This window comes from Chiloscyllium punctatum, chromosome 30 (genome assembly GCF_047496795.1).
Source record: "Chiloscyllium punctatum isolate Juve2018m chromosome 30, sChiPun1.3, whole genome shotgun sequence".
Classification (NCBI taxonomy): domain Eukaryota; kingdom Metazoa; phylum Chordata; class Chondrichthyes; order Orectolobiformes; family Hemiscylliidae; genus Chiloscyllium; species Chiloscyllium punctatum.
In genome coordinates, this window is record NC_092768.1 from 29,043,677 (window position 1) to 29,071,504 (window position 27,828).

Below are 27,828 nucleotides of genomic sequence, written 5' to 3' on the forward strand. Positions count from 1 at the left end.
GACTGGAATCTAATTGAGGGGTTCAGATGGTTTATATACAGAATAATGGATACCTGGGAGTGAGTTACAGACTGGAATCTAATCGAGGGGTTCAGATGGTTTATATACAGAATAATGGATACCTGGGAGTGAGTTACAGACTGGAATCTAATTGAGGGATTCAGATGGTTTATATATAGAATAATGGATACCTGGGAGTGAGTTACAGTCTGGAATCTAATCGAGGGGTTGAGGAGGTTTATATAGAGAATAATGGATACCTGGGAGTGAGTTACAGTCTGGAATCTAATTGAGGGGTTCAGATGGTTTATATACAGACTAATGGATACCTGTGAGTGAGTTACAGACTGGAATCTAATCGAGGGGTTCAGGGTGGGTTATATACAGAATAATGGATACCTGGCAGTGAGTTACAGACTGGAATCTAATCAAGGGGTTGAGGAGGTTTATATAGAGAATAATGGATACCTGGGAGTGAGTTACAGATTGGAATCTAATCGAGGGGTTCAGATGGTTTGTATACAGAATAATGGATACCTGGGAGTGAGGTACAGACTGGAACCTAATTGAGGGATTCAGATGGTTTATATATAGAAGAATGGATACCTGGGAGTGAGGTACAGACTGGAATCTAATCGAGGGGTTCAGATGGTTTATATAGAGAATAATGGATACCTGGGAGTGAGTTACAGACTGGAATCTAATTGAGGGATTCAGAATGTTTATATATAGAATAATGGATACCTGGGAGTGAGTTACAATCTGGAATCTAATCGAGGGGTTCAGATGGTTTATATACAGAATAATGGATACCTGGGAGTGAGTTACAGACTGGAATCTAATCGAGGGGTTCAGGTGGTTTATGTACAGGATAATGGGTACCTGTGAGTGAGTTACAGACTGGAATCTAATCGAGGGGTTCAGATGGTATATATACAGAATAATGGATACCTGGGAGTGAGTTACAGACTGGAATCTAATTGAGGGATTCAGATGGTTTATATATAAAATAATGGATACCTGGGAGTGAGTTACAGTCTGGAATCTAATCGAGGGGTTGAGGAGGTTTATATAGAGAATAATGGATACCTGGGAGTGAGTTACAGTCTGGAATCTAATTGAGGGGTTCAGATGGTTTATATACAGAATAATGGATACCTGTGAGTGAGTTACAGACTGGAATCTAATCGAGGGGTTCAGATGGTTTATATATAGAATAATGGATACCTGGGAGTGAGTTACAGACTGGAATCTAATCGAGGGGTTCAGATGGTTTATATATAGAATAATGGATACCTGGGAGTGAGTTACAGATTGGAATCTAATCGAGGGGTTCAGATGGTTTGTATACAGAATAATGGATACCTGGGAGTGAGTTACAGACTGGAATCTAATCGAGGGGTTCAGATGGTTTATATGCATAATAATGGATACCTGGGAGTGAGTTACAGACTGGAATCTAATCGAGGGGTTCAGGTGGTTTTTGTACAGGATAATGGGTACCTGTGAGTGAGTTACAGACTGGAATCTAATCGAGGGGTTCAGATGGTATATATACAGAATAATGGATACCTGGGAGTGAGTTACAGACTGGAATCTAATAGAGGGGTTCAGATGGTTTATATACAGAATAATGGATACCTGGGAGTGAGTTACAGACTGGAATCTAATTGAGGGATTCAGATGGTTTATAGATAGAATAATGGATACCTGGGAGTGAGTTACAGTCTGGAATCTAATCGAGGGGTTGAGGAGGTTTATATAGAGAATAATGGATACCTGGGAGTGAGTTACAGTCTGGAATCTAATTGAGGGGTTCAGATGGTTTATATACAGAATAATGGATACCTGTGAGTGAGTTACAGACTGGAATCTAATCGAGGGGTTCAGATGGTTTTTATATAGAATAATGGATACCTGGGAGTGAGTTACAGACTGGAATCTAATCGAGGGGTTCAGATGGTTTATATATAGAATAATGGATACCTGGGAGTGAGTTACAGATTGGAATCTAATCGAGGGGTTCAGATGGTTTGTATACAGAATAATGGATACCTGGGAGTGAGTTACAGACTGGAATCTAATCGAGGGGTTCAGATGGTTTATATACAGAATAATGGATACCTGGGAGTGAGTTACAGACTGGAATCTAATCGAGGGGTTCAGATGGATTATATACAGAATAATGGATACCTGGGAGTGAGTTACAGACTGGAATCTAATCGAGGGGTTCAGATGGTTTATATACAGAATAATGGATACCTGGGAATGAGCTACAGACTGGAATCTAATCGAGGGGTTCAGATGGTTTATATACATAATAATGGATACCTGGGAATGAGCTACAGACTGGAATCTAATCGAGGGGTTCAGATGGTTTATATACAGAATAATGGATACCTGGGAGTGAGCTACAGACTGGAATCTAATCGAGGGGTTCAGATGGTTTATATACAGAATAATGGATACCTGGGAGTGAGTTACAGACTGGAATCTAATCGAGGGGTTCAGATGGTTTATATACAGAATAATGGATACCTGGGAGTGAGGTACAGACTGGAATCTAATCGAGGGGTTTAGATGGTTGATATATAGAGTAATGGATACCTGGGAGTGAGTTACAGACTGGAATCTAATCGAGGGGTTCACATGGTTTATATACAGAATAATGGATACCTGAGAGTGAGGTACAGACCAGAATCTAATCGACGTGTTCAGGTGGTTTATATACAGAATAATGGATACCTGGGAATGAGCTACAGAGTGGAATCTAATCGAGGGGTTCAGATGGTTTATATAGAGAATAATGGATACCTGGGAATAAGCTACAAAGTGGAATGTTATCGAGGGATTCAGATGGTTTATATAGAGAATAATGGATACCTGGGAATGAGCTACAAAGTGGAATGTTATCGAGGGATTCAGATGGTTTATATACAGAATAATGGATACCTGGGAATGAGCTACAGAGTGGAATCTAATCGAGGGGTTCAGATGGTTTATATACATAATAATGGATACCTGGGAATGAGCTACAGACTGGAATCTAATCGAGGGGTTCAGATGGTTTATATACAGAATAATGGATACCTGGGAGTGAGTTACAGACTGGAATCTAATCGAGGGGTTCAGGTGGTTTATGTACAGGATAATGGGTACCTGTGAGTGAGTTACAGACTGGAATCTAATCGAGGGGTTCAGATGGTATATATACAGAATAATGGATACCTGGGAGTGAGTTACAGACTGGAATCTAATAGAGGGGTTCAGATGGTTTATATACAGAATAATGGATACCTGGGAGTGAGTTACAGACTGGAATCTAATTGAGGGATTCAGATGGTTTATATATAGAATAATGGATACCTGGGAGTGAGTTACAGTCTGGAATCTAATCGAGGGGTTGAGGAGGTTTATACAGAGAATAATGGATACCTGGGAGTGAGTTACAGTCTGGAATCTAATTGAGGGGTTCAGATGGTTTATATACAGAATAATGGATACCTGGGAGTGAGTGACAGACTGGAATCTAATCGAGGGGTTCAGATGGTTTATATACAGAATAATGGATACCTGTGAGTGAGTTACAGACTGGAATCTAATCGAGGGGTTCAGATGGTTTATATATAGAATAATGGATACCTGGGAGTGAGTTACAGACTGGAATCTAATCGAGGGGTTCAGATGGTTTATATATAGAATAATGGATACCTGGGAGTGAGTTACAGATTGGAATCTAATCGAGGGGTTCAGATGGTTTGTATACAGAATAATGGATACCTGGGAGTGAGTTACAGACTGGAATCTAATCGAGGCGTTCAGATGGTTTATATACAGAATAATGGATACCTGGGAGTGAGTTACAGACTGGAATCTAATCGAGGGGTTCAGATGGTTTATATACAGAATAATGGATACCTGGGAATGAGCTACAGACTGGAATCTAATCGAGGGGTTCAGATGGTTTATATACATAATAATGGATACCTGGGAGTGAGGTACAGACTGGAACCTAATTGAGGGATTCAGATGGATTATATATAGAAGAATGGATACCTGGGAGTGAGGTACAGACTGGAATCTAATCGAGGGGTTCAGATGGTTTATATAGAGAATAATGGATACCTGGGAGTGAGTTACAGACTGGAATCTAATTGAGGGATTCAGAATGTTTATATATAGAATAATGGATACCTGGGAGTGAGTTACAATCTGGAATCTAATCGAGGTGTTCAGATGGTTTATATACAGAATAATGGATACCTGGGAGTGAGGTACAGACTGGAATCTAATCGAGGGGTTCAGATGGTTTATATAGAGAATAATGGATACCTGGGAGTGAGTTACAGACTGGAATCTAATTGAGGGGTTCAGAATGTTTATATATAGAATAATGGATACCTGGGAGTGAGTTACAGACTGGAATCTAATCGAGGGGTTCAGATGGTTTATATACAGAATAATGGATACCTGGGAGTGAGTTACAGACTGGAATCTAATTGAGGGGTTCAGAATGTTTATATATAGAATAATGGATACCTGGGAGTGAGTTACAATCTGGAATCTAATCGAGGTGTTCAGATGGTTTATATACAGAATAATGGATACCTGGGAGTGAGTTACAGACTGGAATCTAATCGAGGGGTTCAGGTGGTTTATGTACAGGATAATGGGTACCTGTGAGTGAGTTACAGACTGGAATCTAATCGAGGGGTTCAGATGGTATATATACAGAATAATGGATACCTGGGAGTGAGTTACAGACTGGAATCTAATAGAGGGGTTCAGATGGTTTATATACAGAATAATGGATACCTGGGAGTGAGTTACAGACTGGAATCTAATTGAGGGATTCAGATGGTTTATATATAGAATAATGGATACCTGGGAGTGAGTTACAGTCTGGAATCTAATCGAGGGGTTGAGGAGGTTTATATAGAGAATAATGGATACCTGGGAGTGAGTTACAGTCTGGAATCTAATTGAGGGGTTCAGATGGTTTATATACAGAATAATGGATACCTGTGAGTGAGTTACAGACTGGAATCTAATCGAGGGGTTCAGATGGTTTATATATAGAATAATGGATACCTGGGAGTGAGTTACAGACTGGAATCTAATCGAGGGGTTGAGGAGGTTTATATAGAGAATAATGGATACCTGGGAGTGAGTTACAGTCTGGAATCTAATTGAGGGGTTCAGATGGTTTATATACAGAATAATGGATACCTGTGAGTGAGTTACAGACTGGAATCTAATCGAGGGGTTCAGATGGTTTATATATAGAATAATGGATACCTGGGAGTGAGTTACAGACTGGAATCTAATCGAGGGGTTCAGATGGTTTATATACAGAATAATGGATACCTGGGAGTGAGTTACAGACTGGAATCTAATCGAGGGGTTCAGATGGTTTATATATAGAATAATGGATACCTGGGAGTGAGTTACAGACTGGAATCTAATCGAGGCGTTCAGATGGTTTATATACAGAATAATGGATACCTGGGAGTGAGTTACAGACTGGAATCTAATCGAGGGGTTCAGATGGTTTATATACAGAATAATGGATACCTGGGAGTGAGTTACAGACTGGAATCTAATCGAGGGGTTCAGATGGTTTATATATAGAATAATGGATACCTGGGAGTGAGTTACAGACTGGAATCTAATCGAGGGGTTCAGATGGATTATATACAGAATAATGGATACCTGGGAGTGAGTTACAGACTGGAATCTAATCGAGGGGTTCAGATGGTTTATATACAGAATAATGGATACCTGGGAATGAGCTACAGACTGGAATCTAATCGAGGGGTTCAGATGGTTTATATACATAATAATGGATACCTGGGAATGAGCTACAGACTGGAATCTAATCGAGGGGTTCAGATGGTTTATATACAGAATAATAGATACCTGAGAGTGAGGTACAGACCAGAATCTAATCGAGGGGTTCAGATGATTTATATACAGAATAATGGATACCTGGGAATAAGCTACAAAGTGGAATGTTATCAAGGGATTCAGATGGTTTATATGGAGAATAATGGATACCTGGGAGTGAGTTACAGACTGGAATCTAATCGAGGGGTTCACATGGTTTATATACATAATAATGGATACCTGGGAATAAGCTACAAAGTGGAATGTTATCGAGCGATTCAGATGGTTTATATAAAGAATAATGGAGACCTGGGAGTGAGTTACAGACTGGAATCTAATCGAGGGGTTCAGATGGTTTATATATAGAATAATGGATACCTCGGAGTGAGTTACAGACTGGAATCTAATCGAGGGGTTCAGATGGTTTATATACAGAATAATGAATACCTGGGAGTGAGTTACAGACTGGAATCTAATCGAGGGGTTCAGATGGTGTATATATAGAATAATGGATACCTGGGAGTGAATTACAGACTGGAATCTAATCGAGGGGTTCAGATGGTTTATATACAGAATAATGGATACCTGGGAGTGAGTTGCAGACTGGAATCTAATCGAGGGGTTCAGATGGTTTATATAGAGAATAATGGATACCTGTGAGTGAGTTACAGACTGGAATCTAATCGAGGGGTTCAGATGGTTTATATATAGAATAATGGATACCTGGGAGTGAGTTACAGACTGGAATCTAATCGAGGGGTTCAGATGGTTTATATACAGAATAATGGATACCTGGGAGTGAGTTACAGACTGGAATCTAATCGAGGGGTTCAGATGGTTTATATAGAGAATAATGGATACCTGGGAGTGAGTTACAGACTGGAATCTAATCGAGGGGTTCAGATGGTTTATATACAGAATAATGGATACCTGGGGGTGAGTTACAGACTGGAATCTAATCGAGGGGTTCAGATGGTTTATATATAGAATAATGGATACCTAGGAATGAGTTACAGAGTGGAATCTAATCGAGGGGTTCAGATGGTTTATATACAGAATAATGGATACCTGGGAGTGAGTTACAGACTGGAATCTAATCGAGGGGTTCAGATGGTTTATATATAGAATAATGGATACCTGGGGGTGAGTTACAGACTGGAATCTAATCGAGGGGTTCAGATGGATTATATAGAGAATAATGGATACCTGGGGGTGAGTTACAGACTGGAATCTAATCGAGGGGTTCAGATGGTTTATATATAGAATAATGGATACCTAGGAGTGAGGTACAGAGTGGAATCTAATCGAGGGGTTCAGATGGTTTATATACAGAATAATGGATACCTGTGAGTGAGTTACAGACTGGAATCTAATCGAGGGGTTCAGATGGTTTATATACAGAATAATGGATACCTGGGAGTGAGTTGCAGACTGGAATCTAATCGAGGGGTTCAGATGGTTTATATATAGAATAATGGGTACCTGTGAGTGAGTTGCAGACTGGAATCTAATCGAGGGGTTCAGATGGTTTATATATAGAATAATGGGTACCTGTGAGTGAGTTGCAGACTGGAATCTAATCGAGGGGTTCAGATGGTTTATATACAGAATAATGGATACCTGGGAGTGAGTTACAGACTGGAATCTAATCGAGGGGTTCAGATGGTTTATATATAGAATAATGGATACCTGGGGGTGAGTTACAGACTGGAATCTAATCGAGGGGTTCAGATGGTTTATATACAGAATAATGGATACCTGGGAGTGAGTTACAGACTGGAATCTAATCGAGGGGTTCAGATGGTTTATATATAGAATAATGGATACCTGGGGGTGAGTTACAGACTGGAATCTAATCGAGGGGTTCAGATGGTTTATATAGAGAATAATGGATACCTGGGGGTGAGTTACAGACTGGAATCTAATCGAGGGGTTCAGATGGTTTATATATAGAATAATGGATACCTAGGAGTGAGGTACAGAGTGGAATCTAATCGAGGGGTTCAGATGGTTTATATACAGAATAATGGATACCTGTGAGTGAGTTACAGACTGGAATCTAATCGAGGGGTTCAGATGGTTTATATACAGAATAATGGATACCTGGGAGTGAGTTGCAGACTGGAATCTAATCGAGGGGTTCAGATGGTTTATATATAGAATAATGGGTACCTGTGAGTGAGTTGCAGACTGGAATCTAATCGAGGGGTTCAGATGGTTTATATATAGAATAATGGGTACCTGTGAGTGAGTTGCAGACTGGAATCTAATCGAGGGGTTCAGATGGTTTATATACAGAATAATGGATACCTGGGGGTGAGTTACAGACTGGAATCTAATCGAGGGGTGCAGATGGTTTATATATAGAATAATGGATACCTAGGAGTGAGTTACAGAGTGGAATCTAATCGAGGGATTCAGATGGTTTATATATAGAATAATGGATACCTGGGAGTGAGTTACAGACTGGAATCTAATCGAGGGGTTCTGATGGTTTATATATAGAATAATGGATACCTGGGAGTGAGTTACAGACTGGAATCTAATCGAGGGGTTCAGATGGTTTATATATAGAATAATGGATACCTGGGAGTGAGTTACAGACTGGAATCTAATCGAGGGGTTCAGATGGTTTATATACAGAATAATGGATACCTGGGAGTGAGGTACAGACTGGAATCTAATCGAGGGGTTCAGATGGTTTATATACAGAATAATGGATACCTGGGAATGAGTTACAGACTGGAATCTAATCGAGGGGTTCAGATGGTTTATATAGAGAATAATGAATACCTGGGAGTGAGTTACAGACTGGAATCTAATCGAGGGGTTCAGATGGTTAATATACAGAATAATGGATACCTGGGAGTGAGTTACAGACTGGAATCTAATCGAGGGGTTCAGATGGTTTATATAGAGAATAATGGATACCTGGGAGTGAGTTACAGATTTGAATCTCATCGAGGGGTTCAGATGGTTTATATACAGAATAATGGATACCTGGGAGTGAGGTACAGACTGGAATCTAATCGAGGGGTTCAGATGGTTTATATACAGAATAATGGATACCTGGGAGTGAGTTACAGACTGGAATCTAATCGAGGGATTCAGATGGTTTATATACAGAATAATGGGTACCTGGGAATGAGTTACAGACTGGAATCTAATCGAGGGGTTCAGATGGTTTATATGGAGAATAATGGATACCTGGGAGTGAGTTACAGACTGGAATCTAATCGAGGGGTTCAGATGGTTTATATAGAGAATAATGGATACCTGGGAGTGAGTTACAGATTTGAATCTAATCGAGGGGTTCAGATGGTTTATATACAGAATAATGGATACCTGGGAGTGAGGTACAGACTGGAATCTAATCGAGGGGTTCAGATGGTTTATATACAGAATAATGGATACCTGGGAGTGAGTTACAGACTGGAATCTAATTGTAGGGCGTAGGGTGTTATGAAACTTTGTTCTTACAATGAGCCCAGCCTCCTTACCCTTGACTGTTGCTGCCTTGCCTTTCCAGGTGGGACCCCTCCTGCTGACCATACAAAGGTCATCCCGACTTTTCGATATTTATCCCAGAAGCTCTTTGTGTCGGTCTCGGTGCTGGCTGGGCTCGGGATTTTGCTGGGAATCATCTGCCTCACATTTAACATCTACAACAGTAACGTCCGGTAAGTGGGGATGTGTGGAAGGGGCTCAGTGATTCATGTTGGTCAGTCATCACCCTGGGTGACCTGTACTGACTGCCATTCCGGCAAACCCTCCTTTTTAAAATGCTCATCCTCGTTTGCAAAGTTCTCCAATCCCTTGCCCTTCCCTCTCTCTCTCTCTCTCTCTCTCTCTCTCTCTGTTTCTCCCTCAGCCTCAGAAACCCTTCATGCAGTTTGTGTTCATCTGAGTCTGACCTCTTGTGTATCCCCGATTAATCGCTCCAGTGTCATTCGCCGTGCTTCTGTGTGTCTGAACCCCAGCCTGTGAATTGTCCTTAATGAGCCTCTCTGACTGTCTCGCTGGCTTTAAAATGAACCTTGAAATGTATTCTTTTGGTTTCGGTCATTTGCCCCAATATCTCCTTGTGTCATTCGGCGCCATGTTTTGTTCAGAAGTTGCCCCCAATCCCACCCATGCAAGGCGTCCATATTGGGATGTTGGTTCTATTTAAGAAGGCTAGCAGGGGACTTGATCATGGTGGCACGGTGGCTCCGTGGTTAGCACTGCCGTTTCAAGGTGCCCGGGACCCAGGTTCGATTCCACCCTCAGGCGACTGTCTGTGTAGAGTTTGCACGTCCTCTCATTGTCTGCATGGGGTTTCCACCTGCAGTCCAAAGATGTGCAGGTCAGGTGAATTGACCGTGCTAAGTTGCCCGTAGTGTTCAGGGATGTGAGTCTAGGTGCACTAGTTAGGGGTAACTGTAGAGGAATAGGTCAGGGTGGGTTACACTTTGGAGAGGTTGGCGTGGACCTGTTGGGCCGAACGGCCTGTTTCCACACTGTAGGGGATTCTATGATCAAGGTGTTTGAAATCATGTGCAGATAGAAGGGGGAAACAGTTCCTGTTCCTAAAAGGAACCAGAGGGGGACAGCATAGATTTTAAAATGATTTGCAAAAGTAGCAGGGAACATGTAAGCGAAACCTTTCCCACTCAGTGAGTGGTTTGGGTGCGGGTTCAGTTGAGGCATTTCAGATTTGCACTGGATGGTTATTTGGATACAAACAATGTGCCCAAGGGTATGGGGTGGGGTTGAGGGGAGGAGAGCATGGGGAAGCAGGAGATCGGTACCTGGCAATGACACCTCGTTTGTATAGCCAGTCCAGACGTTACAGACCAAACAGCACCGCCTCCTTTAGCGCGAGACTTCCGAGCATCTACCATGCAGACGCAGGACGTTGTTGGTCACGAGTGTGTTCTTTCCCAGGTACATCCAGAACTCCCAGCCCTACCTGAATAACATGACGGCAGTGGGCTGCACCCTGGCCCTCGCGGCTGTATTCCCGCTCGGATTAGACGGTTACCACATTCACCAGTGGCACTTCCCTCTGGTTTGCCAGGTGAGTCATCCAGAGGTGTGCCAACACACAGAGTCGGAAAGTTAACAGCTGTCTCGCGCTCTCTCTCTCTCTCTCTCTCTCTCTCTCTCTCTGTTTACGGGTGCTGCCAGACCTGCTCAGTTTCTCCAGCACATTGTGTTTTTCATTCCTCTATCCCGAAGCTGAGGATCGTACCTAGGTACTCTGTACCTAAGATGGCGCTGTGTGTTGGTCACATTGGTGACACTGGAACTAACCTTGTAACTGAAGTTGTACCTCAGTACCTAGGATGATGGTCTAAGTGACAATAAAGCTCATTCCTCCACTCACTCACTCACAACAGCAACCAACTAGCCTTGAAAAATACTTGATTGGCTTTTTCAAAAAATTCTTTCATGGGATATGTGCATCCCTGGCATTTATTGCTCATTCCTGATTGCCCTTAGACTGACGATCTTGCTGGGCTATTTCAGTCAGGCAGTAAAACTGCAGCCACTTTACTGTGGGTTTGGAGTCCTGTAGTGGCCTGACTGGGCAAGGAGGGCAGAATTCCTTCCCTATTGGGGTGCTCAGTGACCATTTCCGAACTGCTGGGACTGGTTTCCAATTCTGTATGGCATTTAAATTCTACCAGATGGGATCTGAGCCCATGTGTCCCAGAGCCCTCTGTTATTGGAGCCCCTCGTGACGTTGCCACGGATACGTCATTGCCCCATTTTGAATTTTGTGAAGTCTCGAGGTTGTTCATTCTTTCCTTTATGCAGCCAGACAGGACTTAGGAACGTAGAAGCAGGAGTGGGTGATCCAGCCCATCAAGCCTGCCAGCCCATACGATCACGGCTGACGTAACACCTGTCCTTTTAGCCAACCCCACCCTCCACACCCATAATCCTCTGCACCGCTGGTAATCGGAAACCTATTGATCTCTCCCTTAAACAGACGCAAAGACTGAGAATCCACAGCCCTCCATGGTAGAGAATTCCAAAGGTTCACAATCCTCTGAGTAAGATAACTCCTTCTCATCTCCAATATGAAATTTCCGAGTGGGGAAAACGTCTTACCTGCGTCTGCCCCAAGACTATCTCCTTGAGTTGGCCGCACGTGCTCATTACTCAAATCTCGAAAGGAAACAGGCTCAATTTCCCAACTTCCCTTCTCCCGCCACTCCTGGGGACAAACCTGATGAACCTTTGTCGCTCTCGCTGTTATGGCAAGAGTATCTTTCCCGAGGCAAGGGGACCAAACCTGCAGAGGGCATTCCAGGTGCTCCTCACCAACCTCTTACACAATTCAAGCAAGATGTCACTTCTCCCTGAACTGAAATCCCCGTCAATTGGATGTTTTTCACAACAGACGGCTGGTGGGGGGGGGGAAGGGAGAGGAGGGGGAGGAGGAGGGGGGGTTCTAACTGAGTTTGGGGTCAGGTAACTGCATTAGAGTCATCGAGTCCTACATCATGGAGTCAGCTCCTCAGCCCAAACTGGTCCGTGCCAACCAAAATGTCCATCCACTCTAACCCCATTTCCCTGCACTTGACCCATAGCCTTCTAAACCTCCCCTATCCATGTATGTGTCCAACTGTCTTTTAAATGTTGTTTGACTCTATCTGAGACGAGGGTGTTAGAGTAGAACCCCCCACAGTGTGGAAACAGGCCCTTCGGCCTAATAAGCCCACCCCAACCCTCTGAAGAGTAATCCACCCAGATCCATCCCCTGCCCCCAACTAATGCACCTAACCTATACATTCCTGAACACTGTGGGACAATTTAGCACGGCCAATCCATACTAACCTATACATTCCTGAACACTGTGGGACAATTTAGCACGGCCAATCCATACTAACCTATACATCCCTGGACACTATGGGGCAATTTAGCACGGCCAATCCACCCTAACCTGCACATCTTTGGACTGTGGGAGGAAACCGGAGCACCCGGAGGAAGCCCACGCAGACACGGGGGAGAATGTGCAAACTCCACACAGTGAGTCGCCCGAGGCTGGAATCGAACCCAGGCTCCCAGTGCTGTGAGGCAGCAGTGCTAACCACTGAGCCACCGTGTTACCCCTGACCCGCGGCTGAATAAAGATGCACTGAGTGACACTTCCGCAGGCATTCCCGGCTCTGGGAGTCCGTCCCCGACAGAACCTGCACCGAGGTCTCCAATCGGCCACACCCCTGTCCCTGAGTCAGGAGGTCTTGCACTCGATTTACACTTCGGGGCCATATTCAAAACCCTTTGTGCAGCCCTGAGAGGGTGCTGATAAATTAGAGGTGCCTCCTTCTGCAGAAGACATCAAATCGAGGACCCACCTACCTTCTCAGACAGACACAAGGAAAACATTCTAAATTAACGGGCAAAGCAGTTATTTGAGCCAATAGTTAACCCCCTCAGCCAAAACCGCTACAAAATGGATCATCTGAGCACTGTCCCTTTGCTGTGCACAAAATTGACTGCCACGTTTTTCCACGACGTTGACTCCCCTTCAAGCCGACTTTATTAGTTGTTTTGAAATGATTGAGGCTGTGAAAGATTTTATACAAATGAAAGATGTTCCAGTAACATGGCAACGGCCTTGGTTCTCAGTGGAGAGCCGGAAAACCCTTTCGATCCGCCCCATTGCGGCCTATGTCCGAACAGAAAGCCTGACTGGGTTTTGTTTTATCCCCCAAACAGACCAGTTTGTGCTGTCGGGGGATTTGAAAACAATTCTAGTTGTGACGACACTACGTCTTTAAGAGGTGTACTTCATCCTCGTTTCTTTCATGAAGAAAGGTTGAGCCAAGAGGTGATGAGTGTTCCACTCAAAGCCAACAAACAGCTTGGGAGACCCTAGGTGTTTCTTTTTTAAAGTTAGAACAATAGAAGCAGCCTGAATGGGTGGGGCAATCTCCCACAGATTTTTAGTTTTAGTTTGCAGCAATTGCTGGGGTCTTGAAGTTGGATGTGGAAGATCTTATTCCTCTCCCTGTTACAGCTGAAGGCCGGGGTTCTCTTCCTGCTGCCAGGTTTGTGTGTGAGACAATCTATTTTACTGAATTTGCCTTTGCCAAGGGTGTGTTTATGGACTGTTACTGTATTGGAACAGTTAATCAGTAGTAGTTAATATATCCATTATTTTCTTCAGCATTTCAATAGAGTGACAGTTAAGCCAATTCTCTTATTTTTATATTGTCTGTATTTTGGGGTGGCACGGTGGCTCATTGGTTAGCACTGCTGCCTCACAACGCCAGGGACCCGGGTTCGATTCCAACCTTGGGCAACTGTCTGTGTGGAGTTTGCACATTCTCCCTGTGTCTGCGTGAGGTTCCTCCGGGTGCTCCGGTTTCCTCCCACAATCCAAAGACGTGCAGGATATGATGGATTGGCCGTGCTAAATTGCCCCATCGTGTCCAGGGATGTGTAGGTTAGGTGCAGGGGTAAATATAGGGTAGGGGGAATGGGTCTGGTTGGGTTGCACTTTGGAGGGTCGGTTTGGACTTGTTGGGGCAAATGGCTTGTTTCCACACTGGAGGGATTCCATGGTTCAATGATTTTAATTGTAAAATAAAAATAAATTATGTGATGCTTGAAGTTGAATAGTTTGACCAATCGAATTGCATCCAGAACGGAATGCCTTACACTCGATATTAAAATAAGAAAAAGTCAGAGTCTAGGCTATCCTAATAAACCTTGAGGGGGTTTAGTCTGGTCCATGAATCTTTTCAAAAAGGGGTAAGGTTCGTGGCCCAGTGTGCATCTCCAAATTAACTGTTAACGCGTTCTTTTGCTTGACCTCCCCCACAGGCTCGAGTGTGGTTACTAGGCCTGGGCTTCAGCCTAGCTTATGGCAGCATGTTCACCAAGATCTGGTGGGTCCACACCGTCTTTACCAAGAAGGACGACAAGAAGGAGAAACGGAAAGTACGGCTTGATTTTTTTTTTGTAAAAGGTTCTTTCAGCAGATGCGAGGGCAGGTGGCGTTTGTTGCACCCCATCTCGCATTGCCCTTGAGAAGGGTAGGACACATCTTGACCTGGTGAAGGGCCAGGAAAGGGGGAGACCTACAGCTATAGCAGGCCATGCTCATTGTTTCAGTAATAATGCTGTCAGCTTGTGCGCTGTCTCTCCCATCTCGTGTCAAACTGCCTCTACATTTCAACTGTGTCTGAACGTTTAAGGGATCATGAATTTCCTCAGGGATGTCCTAAGGACATGAAGATGCTGTAGAAATACAAACCCTTTCTTTGCCCTTGCCTCTCTCTCTCCCTTCTATTTTATTTTCCTTAATTCCGTCGATATTTGTTCCTATGTCTCCTCTCTCTGCCTCTCCATCTCTCTTCCCTCTCTTTGCCTGTCTCCCCCTTGTCGTTCCGTCTCCCTTGTTTCTCTCCGTCTCTCTCACATCCCTCTGTCTCTCTACCTTTCCTCGTCTCTCCATCCTCCCCCATCTCTGTCTCTCTCCCTCTCTCTTCCCTCCCTCCATCCTCGCCCTCCCTCTGTCACTGTTTCCTGTCTCCCTACTCCCTTCTGTCTCCGCCCTGTCTCTCTCCCTTCCCGTTATTTCTCTTCTCTGCCTATTTCTCTCTCTCTCTCCTCCCATTGTCTTTTGCCCTTCACTCTATCCTTCTGTCTCTCTCTCTCTGTCCTTCCTCTCTCTCTCTCTCTCTCTCTCCCTCCACTCCCTCTTTCACTCTCTCTCTCTCTCTCCCCCACCTTCTATTTCTCTACCTTTCTCCTCTCTCAGTATGTCTCTCTTCCCTCCCTCTTATACCGTCCCTCTCTCTCTGTCTCTCTCACTGAAGTGAATGATTAAAAGCATTATTATTTATGAAGTTCACTCTTTAAGGAGAGGGAACTATGGTAATATCGCCACTTGGTGGCTGGATGTGACAGTGCAGCTCCTTTCGAACAGAGGGTGTAACACTCACTGACTGTAGGAGTTAACACACACCACAACAGAGTACAGTAATGCCTGGGTCAGAATGTAAACAGGGTATGTTATGCCCACACCTAAATGTAAGATAAAAACAATGTATTCCCTTCCATCTCTGCTGCAGATAGATGGGGTAAAAATGAGCATATATTCTGTTAAAAATCACACAACACCAGGTTATGATTAGATTACTTACAGTGTGGAAACAGGCCCTTCGGCCCAACAAGTCCACACCGACCCTCTGAAGAGCAACCCACCCAGACCCATTCCCCTACACCTAACAATACGGGCAATTTAGCATGGCCAATTCACCCTGACCTGCACATCTTTGGACTGTGGGAGGAAACCGGAGCACCCGGAGGAAACCCACGCAGTCACAAGGAGAACGTGCAAACTCCACACAGACAGTTGCCTGAGGCTGGAATTGAACCCATGGTCTCTGGCGCTGTGAGGCAGCAGTGCTAACCACTGAGCCACCGGGCCTCCCAACGGGTTTATTTGGAAGCACTAGCTTTTGGAGCGCTGCTCTGAACACAGCCACCTGATGAAGGAGCAGCGCTCCGAAAGCTATTGCTTCCAATTAAACTTGGCGTTGTGTGATTTTTAACTTTGCCCACCCCAGTCCGACACCGGCTCCTGCAAGTCATATATTCAGTGGAATTGAGAAGAATGAGAGGGGATTCTCACGTGAATTAAGTTAATTCTCAGTGGGTTTGACAGGGTTGATGTTTCTTCTGGCTGGACGTCCTAAGTTCAGGTTATGGAGGTGGACCGATCGGGGTTCCCAACTAAAGGTTTGCAGTTCCTCAAGTTCATAGAATCCTGACAATGTGGAGATAGGCCCTACAAGTCCACACTGACCCTCCGAACCAGTAACCCACCCAGATCCATTCCCCTACCCTATTACTCTACATTTACCCCAAACTAATGCACCCAACCTACACATCACTGAACGCTATGGGGCAATTTAGCATGGCCAATCCACCCTGACCTGCACATCTTTGGACCGTGGGAGGGAGCCGGAGCACCCGGAGGAAACCCACGCAGACACAGGGAGAATGTGCAAACTCCACACAGACAGTCGCCCAAGGCTGGAATCGAACCTGGGACCCTGGTGCTGTGAGGCAGCAGTGCCAACCACCGTGCTGCCCATCAGGTGCATTTGGTATTGAGATGGGCAGGTGATTGGCACTGAGGGAATTGAAGGGAGAATGGGAAGGTAGAGATGTGGTCCAAAACCAGCCCTCTAAGATCAGTGCAGGCTCACTGAGCCGTGTGAGGCCTACTCCAGCTCCCCTGGTTCACAGTTCGGTCAGGATGCGCTGATGTTCTTCTTACATATTATCACCCTCGCTTCCCTTTTGGGGAACTGTGTGACGGGGCCAGGAGGCTGGTTAGCAGGACTTGAGGTGAGCCTCTTTCCAGTGTTGACCTCCGGTAATTGACAATGGTCACTATTCCAGCCTTAATTCCAGACTGCCACTGAATTCAAATGCCACTCTCTGACGATGCGGGATTCGAACTAACCGCACTGACCCTGTGTCCCTGGATTAACAGCCCACCGACTCCCCCCACGCATACGAACGTAAAATATTCCATTTATTTTACACCGGAGGACTGATGGGATGGTTGGTTGGGCAGCTCGGTGCAGTGCTCTCCCCGTACAGGGAGCACTGGTGCTCAGTAACGCAGGGTGTTATTAAGATTCAGTGCTGAGTTATGTTCTAGCCGGAAGGGAGAGTCCTTGCTGGATTTGGTTTCGTTGTGCTGAGTGTCTGGTTTATTTGCTCCCCCCCACCCACCCACCGAGGTAAGAGCGATCAATGCCGGAGACTGGAACCTCTCCCCAATCTTTTCACCCAGTGTCAACGTCAAGGAAGCCCAGGTCAGAAACAGCTTGAGTTTGAGTCACACTCTCCCCTTTCCCATCCCACTTTTGCCCCCCAAACCTCTCCCCTTCCCCAGCCCCTCCATTTACCCCACCATTTACCCCACGGGCTGCTCTACGAACCCAGCACAGTTCCAGACCCAGGAGACCATCGACCATTGACCTCCGCCCTTTACCCCATTAACTCTGACCCAGGAATGACCTTCCATACTATCCCCGATGCGAATCCCCTTCCCCGGCTCTCTGTCATGTAACAGTTTTCATCACCAGCCCGTACTTAACCACCATCTCATGTTCTAACTCTCTATCTGTCTCCCTCTCTCTGTCTCGGGGTAACACTTGAGTTAACCAAAGATTGTTGGTGGATTATAAATGCACTGGCTCTCAGTTGGGCCCAGGCCACTTACAACGGGGGTTATTGTAGGCAGTAGATATGTGTGGAGGTGTTGTGGGAGGGAGTGGGGAAGGATGGTTTGGAGATGGTTTGGGTCGTGATATTCCTCACAGGATTTGGAGAGGGGAACGTTTCCTGCCTGCTCTCTCTGCCCAAGCCCGTGTCGCTACCCGGGCTTGGGTACTCCATTCAGGGAGGGGATTGTGGGCTGAGCAGGCGGCAATTCACTCCAGAAGGATGAATGTGAACAAAGAACTGCACAGCTAATTGCTGAAAACGTTCAGAAATGAAACGTCCCAGATCCCTACCGGTCACAGGATCATGGGTAATGGGAGTCCTCCACCTCACTATAAGTATCCACCCAGTCCCAGGAGGGGGGGGGAAAGGACAGTGTCTGACCCACTGTCCCACCCAGTCCCAGAGAGGGTGGAGGGTGCGGTGGGTGAGATGGAACAAGTATCTGACTGCCTTACCCAGTCCGGGGATGGGGGTTGGGGTGGGGGGAATGGGTAGCCCTAGTGGGTATTATTTTTCCTCATTATATGTGTATTTGAGATGATGTGTGTTTTGTGACTGACTTTGCGGACCCTTGGGCCTACAGCTCTCTGTTCCGCCTCTGACTGGGCGAGCGAACGTCTGGCCGTTGGCAGGGCAAAGACAGTCTGTCTTGAGTGTAACCTTGTCGTGTTCTGCTGCTGCCCACCACTAACCCCACCCACCCACCCACCCCAACCCTACAGCACCTGGAGCCCTGGAAACTCTACGCCACGGTCAGCGTGCTGCTGGCCATTGACGTCCTCACACTGGCGGTCTGGCAAATCGTCGACCCTCTTCACCGCACCATCGAGGTGAGGGTCCGCAGCGTTGGGGGGGGGGCGTGACCTTACAGGGATTTAACATAATCGCCAGGGGCATAGATAAGGCGATGGGTAGATGTCGTTTCCCTCAGGTGGGGGGGCAATGAGGCAGCAGCAGGTTGGGGGTGGGTGGGGAGGGAGGCTAACTGCATTCGAGTGGGCTCACGATGGATGGGGTGGGGGCTGGGGAAGGGTGGCAGGGGTCATGAAGAGGCAGTGGGTGGCTGCTTGGAGAGAGGGAGCAGGGCGTGAGTGGTAAGGAGGCCCTGAGTAGGGCCCTCCGAGTGGGTAAGTGGAGGGGGGAGTGTGGATGGACATTGGGGGTGGGGGGAGGGTGTGAAGGGAGCAGAGTTTGACGGAGAGGGTGGGATACCAGGATCCCAGGTCAGGGAGAGGGGAAGTGGTGGAGGGTGGGGAAGGGTTGGGTTTAAGTGGGTGGGGGCTGGGAAGCAGTGAGGGGGTTTCCGAAAATGGTTGGGGGGTGGTGGAGACAGGGGGAGAAGGGGGGTCCACGTGGGCAGGGGCCGGGGTTGGGTGTGGGAGGGGAGCGGGCCTGATTGGAAGTGGTTGGGCCAGAGAGTGACAAGGGGGTGGGTGTGGTGTCAATGATATGACACGGTGTCTGGGTTCAAGGGATTTGAAGGAAAACTAACAATGTGGTTCCTGAGAAGGAAAGGTGGAGGGTCTGAGTGATCCGACAGTAATGCCCCAGGCAGGCACGGTGAGAGAGAGGGAGGGATGGAGAGAGGGAGAGGGAGAGAGAGGGAGGGAGGGAGGGAGGGAGAGAGAGAGGGAGGGAGAGGGAGGGAGAGGGAGGGGAGGGAGGAGAGAGGGAGGGAGAGAGAGAGAGAGAGAGGGAGGGAGAGAGAGGGGGAGGAGAGAGAGAGGGAGAGAGAGGGAGAGGGGGGGAGAGGGAGGGAGGGAGGGAAGGAGAGAGGGAGAGGGAGGGAGGGAGGGATAGAGGGAGAGGGGAAAGAGAGAGAGGGAGGAGGAGAGAGGAGAGGAGGGAGGAAGGAGAGAGGGGAGGGAGGGAGGGAGAGGGGGGGAGGGAGGGAGGGAGGGAGAGAGGGAGAGGGAGGGAGAGGGAGGAGAGAGGGAGGGGGAAGGGGAGAGAGAGAGGGAGAGAGAGGGAGAGGGGGGGGAGAGGGAGGGAGGGAGTCGAAGGATCAGAGGGAGAGGGAGGGAGGGAGGGAGAGAGGAGGAGAGGGAGGAGGTGGAGTCGGGAGAGGAGAGGGGGAGGAGGGAGGGAGGGAGAGGTGAGAGGAGAGAGGAGGAGGGAGGGAGAGAGAGGGAGGGAGGCGAGAGGGAGGGAAGAGGGAGAGAGAGGGAGAGGGGGGAGAGGGAGGGAGGGAGGGAAGGAGAGAGGGAGAGGGAGGGAGGGAGGGAGAGAGGGAGAGGGGAAAGAGAGAGAGGGAGGGAGAGAGGGAGGGAGAGAGAGAGAGGGAGGGAGAGAGGGAGAGGGAGGGAGGGAGGGAGGGAGAGAGGGAGAGGGAGAGGGGGAGGGAGGGAGAGAGGGAGAGAGAGAGGGAGAGGGAGGGAGAGAGGGGGAGAGAGAGAGAGAGAGGGATGGAGAGAGAGGGAGGGAGAAAGAGGAGAGGGAGAGAGAGAGAGAGGGAGGGACAGGGAGGGAGAGAGGGAGGGAGGGAGAGGGAGGGACAGAGAGTGAGAGGGAGGGAGAGGGAGGGAGAGAGAGTGGGAGGGAGAGAGAGAGAGAGGGAGGGAGGGAGAGAGAGGGAGGGAGAGGGAGGGAGAGAGAGTGAGAGGGAGGGAGAGAGAGGGAGAGGTGGAGAGAGAGGGAGGGAGGGAGAGAGAGGGAGGGAGGGAGAGAGAGAGGGAGAGAGAGAGAGAGGGAGGGAGGGAAAGAGAGAGGGGGAGGGAGAGAGGGAGAGGGGGAGAGAGGGAGGGAGAGAGGGAGAGAGAGGGAGGGGAGAGAGAGAGAGGGAGGGAGGGAGGGAGAGAGGGAGAGAGGGGGGGAGAGAGAGAGAGGGAGGGAGAGAGAGAGAGAGGGAGGGAGGGAGAGAGAGGGTGGGAGAGAGGGAGGGAGAGAGAGAGGGAGGGAGGGAGAGAGAGAGAGAGGGAGAGAGAGTGAGAGGGAGAGAGGGAGGGAGAGAGGGAGAAAGGGAGGAAGAGTGAGAGGGAGAGGGAGAGAGAGGGAGAGGGAGAGGGAGAGAGAGAGAGGGGGAGAAAGACAGGGAGGGAGAGAGAGAGAGAGGGAGAGAGAGCGAGAGAGAGGAAGGGGGCCGAGAGAGAGAGGGAGAGGGAGAGAGAGGAGGGAGAGAGAATGAGAGGGAGAGAGGGAGAAAGGGAGGAAGAGTGAGAGGGAGAGAGAGTGAGAGAGAGTGAGAGGGAGAGGGAGAGAGAGAGGGGGGGGAGAAAGAGAGGGAGGGAGAGAGAGTGAGAGGGAGAGAGAGTGAGAGGGAGAGAGAGTGAGAGAGAGGGAGGGGGCCGAGAGAGAGGGAGAGAGAGTGAGAGGGAGAGGGAGAGAGAGGGAGGGAGAAAGAGAGGGAATGAGAGAGGGAGGGAGAGAGGGAGAAAGGGAGGAAGAGTGAGAGGGAGAGAGAGGGAGAGGGGGAGAAAGAGAGGGAGGGAGAGAGAGTGAGAGGGAGAGAGAGTGAGAGAGAGGGAGGGGGCCGAGAGAGAGAGAGGGAGAGAGAGTGAGAGGGAGAGAGAGTGAGAGGGAGAGGGAGAGAGAGAGGGAGAGAGAGTGAGGGAGAGAGTGAGAGGGAGAGAGAGGGGTAGAGAGAGAGGAGGAGAGGGAGGGAGAGAGTGAGAGGAGAGAGAGGGAGAGGGAGGGAGAGAGTGAGAGGGAGAAAGAGTGAGAGGGAGAGAGAGAGAGGGGGAGGGAGAGAGAGAGTGAGAGGGAGAGAGAGGGAGAGAGAGTGAGAGAGAGGGAGGGGGCCGAGAGAGAGAGGGAAAGGGAAAGAGAGGAGAGGGAGAGTGAGAGGGAGAGAGAGGAGGGAGAGAGAGTGAGAGGGAGAGAGAGAGGGGGAGGGAGAAAGAGAGGGAGAGAGAGAGAGAGGGAGGGAGAAAGGGAGGAAGAGGGAGAGGGAGAGAGAGTGAGAGGGAGAGAGAGAGAGGGGGAGAAAGAGAGGGAGGGAGAGAGAGAGAGAGTGTGAGGGAGAGAGAGTGAGAGAGAGGGAGGGGGCCGAGAGAGAGAGTGAGAGGAGGGAGAGAGAGTGAGAGGGAGAGGGAGAGAGAGAGGGAGGGAGAGAGGGAGAAAGGGAGGAAGAGTGAGAGGGAGAGAGAGAGGGAGAGGGAGAGAGAGAGGGGGAGAAAGAGAGGGAGGGAGAGAGAGTTAGAGGGAGAGAGAGTGAGAGAGAGGGAGGGGGCCGAGAGAGAGAGGGAGAGAGAGGAGGGAGAGAGAGTGAGAGGGAGAGAGAGAGAGAGAGAGAGAGGGGTAGCGAGAGAGAGGGAGAGGGAGGGAGAGAGTGAGAGGGAGAGAGAGTGAGAGGGAGAGGGAGGGAGAGAGTGAGAGGGAGAAAGAGTGAGAGGGACAGAGAGAGAGGGGGAGGGAGAGAGAGGGGGAGGGAGAGAGAGGGAGACAGGGAGAGAGAGTGAGAGGGAGAGAGAGTGAGAGGGTGAGAGAGGGGGAGAGAGATAGGGAGGGGGAGAGAGAGGAAGAAAGAGTGAGAGGGAGAGAGAGGGAGAGGGGGGAGGGAGAGAGAGTGAGAGGGAGTGAGAGAGAGGGAGAAAGAGAGAGGGAGGGAGAGAGGGAGAGGGGGAGAGCGGGAGAGAGGGGGTAGAGAGTGCGAGGGAGAGAGTGAAAGGGAGAGGAGGAAAGAGAGAGAGGGAGAGGGAGAGAGAGTGAGAGGGATAGAGAGAGGGAGGGAGAGGGAGAGTGAGAAGGAGACAGTGAGAGGGAGAGAGGGAGAGGGAGAGAGAGTGAGAGGGAGAGAGAGATGGAGTGAGCAGACGACAGAGTAAGAAGGGGGGAGAGAGAGAGGGGAGGGGAAGAGAGAGGGAAGGAGGGAGAGAGAGGAGAGGGAGAGAGAGAAAGGGGGAGGGGGAGAGGGAAGGAGAGCGGGGGGAGAGAGAGGGAGAGGGAGAGAGTGAGGGGGGGAGAGGGAGAGACGGAGGGGGAGAGAGAGTGAGAGGGAGAGGGGGGAGTGAGATAGAGAGGGGGAGAGAGTGGGAGGAAGAGTGAGAGGGAGAGAGAGTGAGAGGGAGAGGGGGGGAGGGAGATAGAGAGGGGGAGAGAGGGAGAAAGAGTGAGAGGGAGAGAGAGAGGAGAGGGAGAGAGAGTGAGAGGAGTGAGTGAGAGAGAGGGAGGGGGAGAGAGGGAGAGTGAGAAAGAGAGAGGGAGTGAGGAGAGGGGGGAGGGAGAGAGAATGAGAGGGAGTGAGAGAGAGGGAGGGGGAGAGAGGGAGAGTGAGAAAGAGAGAGGGAGAGGAGAGAGAGTGAGAAAGAGAGATGGAGAGAGGGAGAGAGAGAGGGAGGGCGAGGGAGTGAGAGGGAGAGAGAGGGGGAGAGCGGGAGAGAGGGGGAGAGAGTGCGAGGGAGAGAGTGAAAGGGAGAGAGGAAAGAGAGGGAGAGGGGGGGAGGGGGGGGAGAGAGAGTGAGAGGGAGAGAGAGAGGGAGGGAGAGGAAGAGAGAGTGAGAAGGAGAGGGTGAGAGGGAGAGAGAGAGGGAGTGAGCAGGAGACAGAGTAAGAAAGGGGGGGAGAGTGAGAGAGGAGAGAGTGAGGGGGGGAGAGGGAGAGAGGGAGGGGGAGAGAGAGGTAAGGAGAGGGAGGGGGAGAGAGTGGGGGAGGGGGAGAGGGAAGGAAAGAGAGTGGGAGGGGGGGGAGAGGGAGGGAGGGAGGGGGAGGAGAGAGGGAGGGGGGAGAGAGAGGGAAGGAGAGAGAGGGGGAGAGAGAGGGGGAGGGGGAGAGGGAAGGAGAGAGAGTGGGAGGGGGGGAGAGAGTGAGAGGGAGAGAGTGAGGGGGGAGAGGGAGAGAAGGGGGGGGAGAGAGAGAGAGGGAGGGGGAGAGAGAGGGAAGGAGGGAGAGAGAGAGAAAGAGGGAGGGGGAGAGGGAAGGAGAGAGGGGGGAGAGAGAGTGAGAGGGAGAGAGTGAGGGGGGGAGAGGGGGAGAGAGAGGGGGAGAGGGAAGGAGAGAGAGTGGGAGGCGGGGAGAGAGAGTGAGAGGGAGAGAGTGAGGGGGGGAGAGGGAGAGAAGGGGGTTGTAGAGAGAGAGTGAGACGGAGAGAGAGTGAGAGGGCTATCTATGAGTCTCTTTCGCTCTGACCGTTCTGTTCTGTTCTGTTCCCCAGGAGTTCTCGAAGGAGGCCCCAGCAGGGGACCAGGGTGTCCTGATCCTGCCACAACTGGAGCACTGCAGTTCCAACAAGATGAACACGTGGCTTGGTATGTTACCCCCCACCTCGGTCTCCTCGCACCCTTTCACTGAGTCAGAAACCCAGCTGGGAGTGCTGACCTGGGCTGGCACATTGCAAGAAGAGGGCGGACCTCCCTCGTGGGGTCAGCTCAGAGCAGCGGTCAGCGCGATCTCACGACCGCGCCGAGTGACCTGGCCTTGGGGTTTGCTCCACACGGACCCAGGCCCAGGACCGTGCGTCGAATTACTCAGCGAAAGGCCTTCAGAGGCTCCTGAAGGGTTTCGTTGTAAACTTAACGTCGGTTTCCCTTCCGGATGCTTTCCCGTTCCTGATAGCCAACTCTCCGCTGGGGAAGAAGCCAGTTTGTGAAGGGGGGGAAAAAAAACCCACCACCAATCTGCCCGATCAGTCGATTAAAACAAGCAACCAGCCCCAGACACTGCCACATGTGGGGGGGGGGGGGAACGAGAGGGTGTGGCGTTAATGTAACAATAATCAAAAAGAAGGACAGAGAAGCAAATCAAAATAGTGTTAGACCCATCTCTCTCTCTCTCTCTCTCTCTCTAAATGCCTGTTGGGCGCTGCAAACCCTGCTTTATCTGTTATAGACATTTCTGAATCATCTCGGTCAGAGGTGTTAGGGCACACTCGTGGAGCAGTTAGGGCTGGAGGTCGGGCCGCCTGACTCAAAGGCAGGGACACTACCACAGCATCACTGCTCTTTTGTTCAGACACCCACCCCCAAATTCAATCATTAAACAGCTAGCCGGTAGCAATTGCCAAGCTCTGCACACCAGGGGCAGTAAGAGAGCAGTGAAGGTGAACAGGCTGTTTTTTTTATTGTTCATACATGATGGTGCGCCTCTAGAATGGGTGAGACTTGACCCTCAGCCTCCTGCCTCAGAGGTAGGAAAACCGACACTGCACCGCAAGAGGCCCCCAATCTGCCTCTGCTTTTTTTTTCAACCTATTTTCCAGATCAGAGATGTTGGTTACACAGCTCTGGAGCAGCTGGGATTTGAACACAGGTTTCCTCAGTCTGGGGGGGGGGGGGAAGGGGTACTACCACTCTGCCGCAAGAGGGGCCAATTAATGAGGGCGGGATTTGAACCGGCCACTCTGAAGATTATCCCACCCAGGCCCATTCCCCCACCTTATCACTCTACACTTCCCCTGACTAACACGTCTAACCGACACCTCCTTGAACACGACGGGGCAATTTACGACGGCCTGACCTGCACATCTTCGGACTGTGGGACGAAACCCCGCGTGGATGCTGGGAGAACGTGCAAACTCCACGTGGACATTCACCCGAAGCGGGAATCGAACCCGGGTCCCCGGCGCTGCGAGGCAGCAGTGCTAAACCGCTGAGCCACCGGGCCGCCCCCACGAATCCCAGCACCACTCTGAGCTGCTCCCAGCCCTCGTCTGAAACCTTAGTGGGCTGACTGATTAAGATCAATTGCTGGGCTTAGTCGACAATTGCATGACCGCCATCTGAGGGGGACAGAGTAAAGTAGTTGCTCCTCCCTGAGGCGCGGTGTCTGTGTCACTCTCACTGACAAGAAACCGATGCCCAATAGCTGAGCTCTCTCTCAGCGTGGAAAACAGATCTTTTTGTTTGACCTGCCCAGCACATGTCTTTATCTCTATTTTATTTCTCTCCTCCCCCCAAACCCCCACCCCCACCCCCACCGCCTTCCCGAACAGGGATTGTCTATGGATACAAGGGCCTGTTGCTCCTCCTCGGGATATTCCTGGCCTACGAAACAAAGAGCGTTTCCACGGAGAAGATCAACGACCACCGAGCAGTGGGGATGGCCATTTACAACGTCGCTGTAAGCAGTGCCTCGAAATCCATCTGATCTGACCTGTGACCAGAGGCTCGGTGCGGAACCTCACCTCCTCCCCCCCCACCCCACTCCGCCTGTGTCTCCTCCCTTAAGACCCGGCCTAACATCCCTAACCTTCCACCTCCCAACTCCGATCCCCCGGCTACCAACTCCCTACCTCCACAGTTCAGAACCTAAGCCTGGGCTAAACATTTAAATGTCAGCATCGCTAATGATAAATAAACCATCTGAACCCCTCGATTAGATTCCAGTCTGTAACTCACTCCCAGGTATCCATTATTCTGTATATAAACCATCTGAACCCCTCGATTAGATTCCAGTCTGTAACTCACTCCCAGGTATCCATTATTCTCTATATAAACCATCTGAACCCCTCGATTAGATTCCAGTCTGTAACTCACTCCCAGGTATCCATTATTCTGTATATAAACCATCTGAACCCCTCGATTAGATTCCAGTCTGTAACTCACTCCCAGGTATCCATTATTCTGTATATAAACCATCTGAACCCCTCGATTAGATTCCAGTCTGTAACTCACTCCCAGGTATCCATTATTCAATATATAAACCATCTGAACCCCTCGATTAGATTCCAGTCTGTAACTCACTCCCAGGTATCCATTATTCAATATATAAACCATCTGAACCCCTCGATTAGATTCCAGTCTGTAACTCACTCCCAGGTATCCATTATTCTGTGTATAAACCATCTGAACCTCTCGATTAGATTCCAGTCTGTAACTCACTCCCAGGTATCCATTATTCTGTATATAAACCATCTGAACCCCTCGATTAGATTCCAGTCTGTAACTCACCCCCAGGTATCCATTATTCTATATATAAACCATCTGAACCCCTCGATTAGATTCCAGTCTGTAACTCACTCCCAGGTATCCATTATTCTATATATAAACCATCAGAACCCCTCAATTAGATTCCAGTCTGTACCTCACTCCCTGGTATCCATTATTCTATATATAAAGCATCTGAACCCCTCAATTAGATTCCAGTCTGTACCTCACTCCCTGGTATCCATTATTCTGAATATAAAGCATCTGAACCCCTGGATTAGATTCCAGTCTGTAACTCACTCCCAGGTATCCATTATTCTATATATAAAGCATCTGAACCCCTGGATTAGATTCCAGTCTGTAACTCACTCCCAGGTATCTATTATTCTATATATAAAGCATCTGAACCCCTGGATTAGATTCCAGTCTGTAACTCACTCCCAGGTATCCATTATTCTCTGTATATAAACCATCTGAACCCCTCGATTAGATTCCAGTCTGTAACTCACTCCCAGGTATCCATTATTCTATATATAAACCATCTGAACCCCTCGATTAGATTCCAGTCTGTAACTCACTCCCAGGTATCCATTATTCTGTATATAAACCATCTGAACCCCTTGATTAGATTCCAGTCTGTACCTCACTCCCAGGTATCCATTATTCTATATATAAACCATCTGAACCCCTGGATTAGATTCCAGTGTGTAACTCACTCCCAGGTATCCATTATTCTATATATAAAGCATCTGAACCCCTGGATTGGATTCCAGTCTGTAACTCACTCCCAGGTATCCATTATTCTATATATAAAGCATCTGAACCCCTGGATTAGATTCCAGTCTTAACTCACTCCCAGGTATCCATTATTCTATATATAAACCATCTGAAC

The 27,828-nt window shown here is 48.8% G+C and overlaps 1 protein-coding gene across 1 annotated transcript in view; it reads left to right on the forward strand.

Moving 5' to 3' along the window:
* Nucleotides 1–27,828, forward strand: part of gabbr1b (gamma-aminobutyric acid (GABA) B receptor, 1b) — a 232,337-nt gene that overhangs the window by 185,841 nt on the left and 18,668 nt on the right. Inside the window, 6 exon segments of the mRNA XM_072550149.1 lie at nt 9,416–9,566; nt 10,813–10,945; nt 14,710–14,826; nt 18,861–18,968; nt 24,227–24,320; nt 26,003–26,130. Of these exon segments, the coding sequence (XP_072406250.1) occupies nt 9,416–9,566; nt 10,813–10,945; nt 14,710–14,826; nt 18,861–18,968; nt 24,227–24,320; nt 26,003–26,130 (731 nt within the window).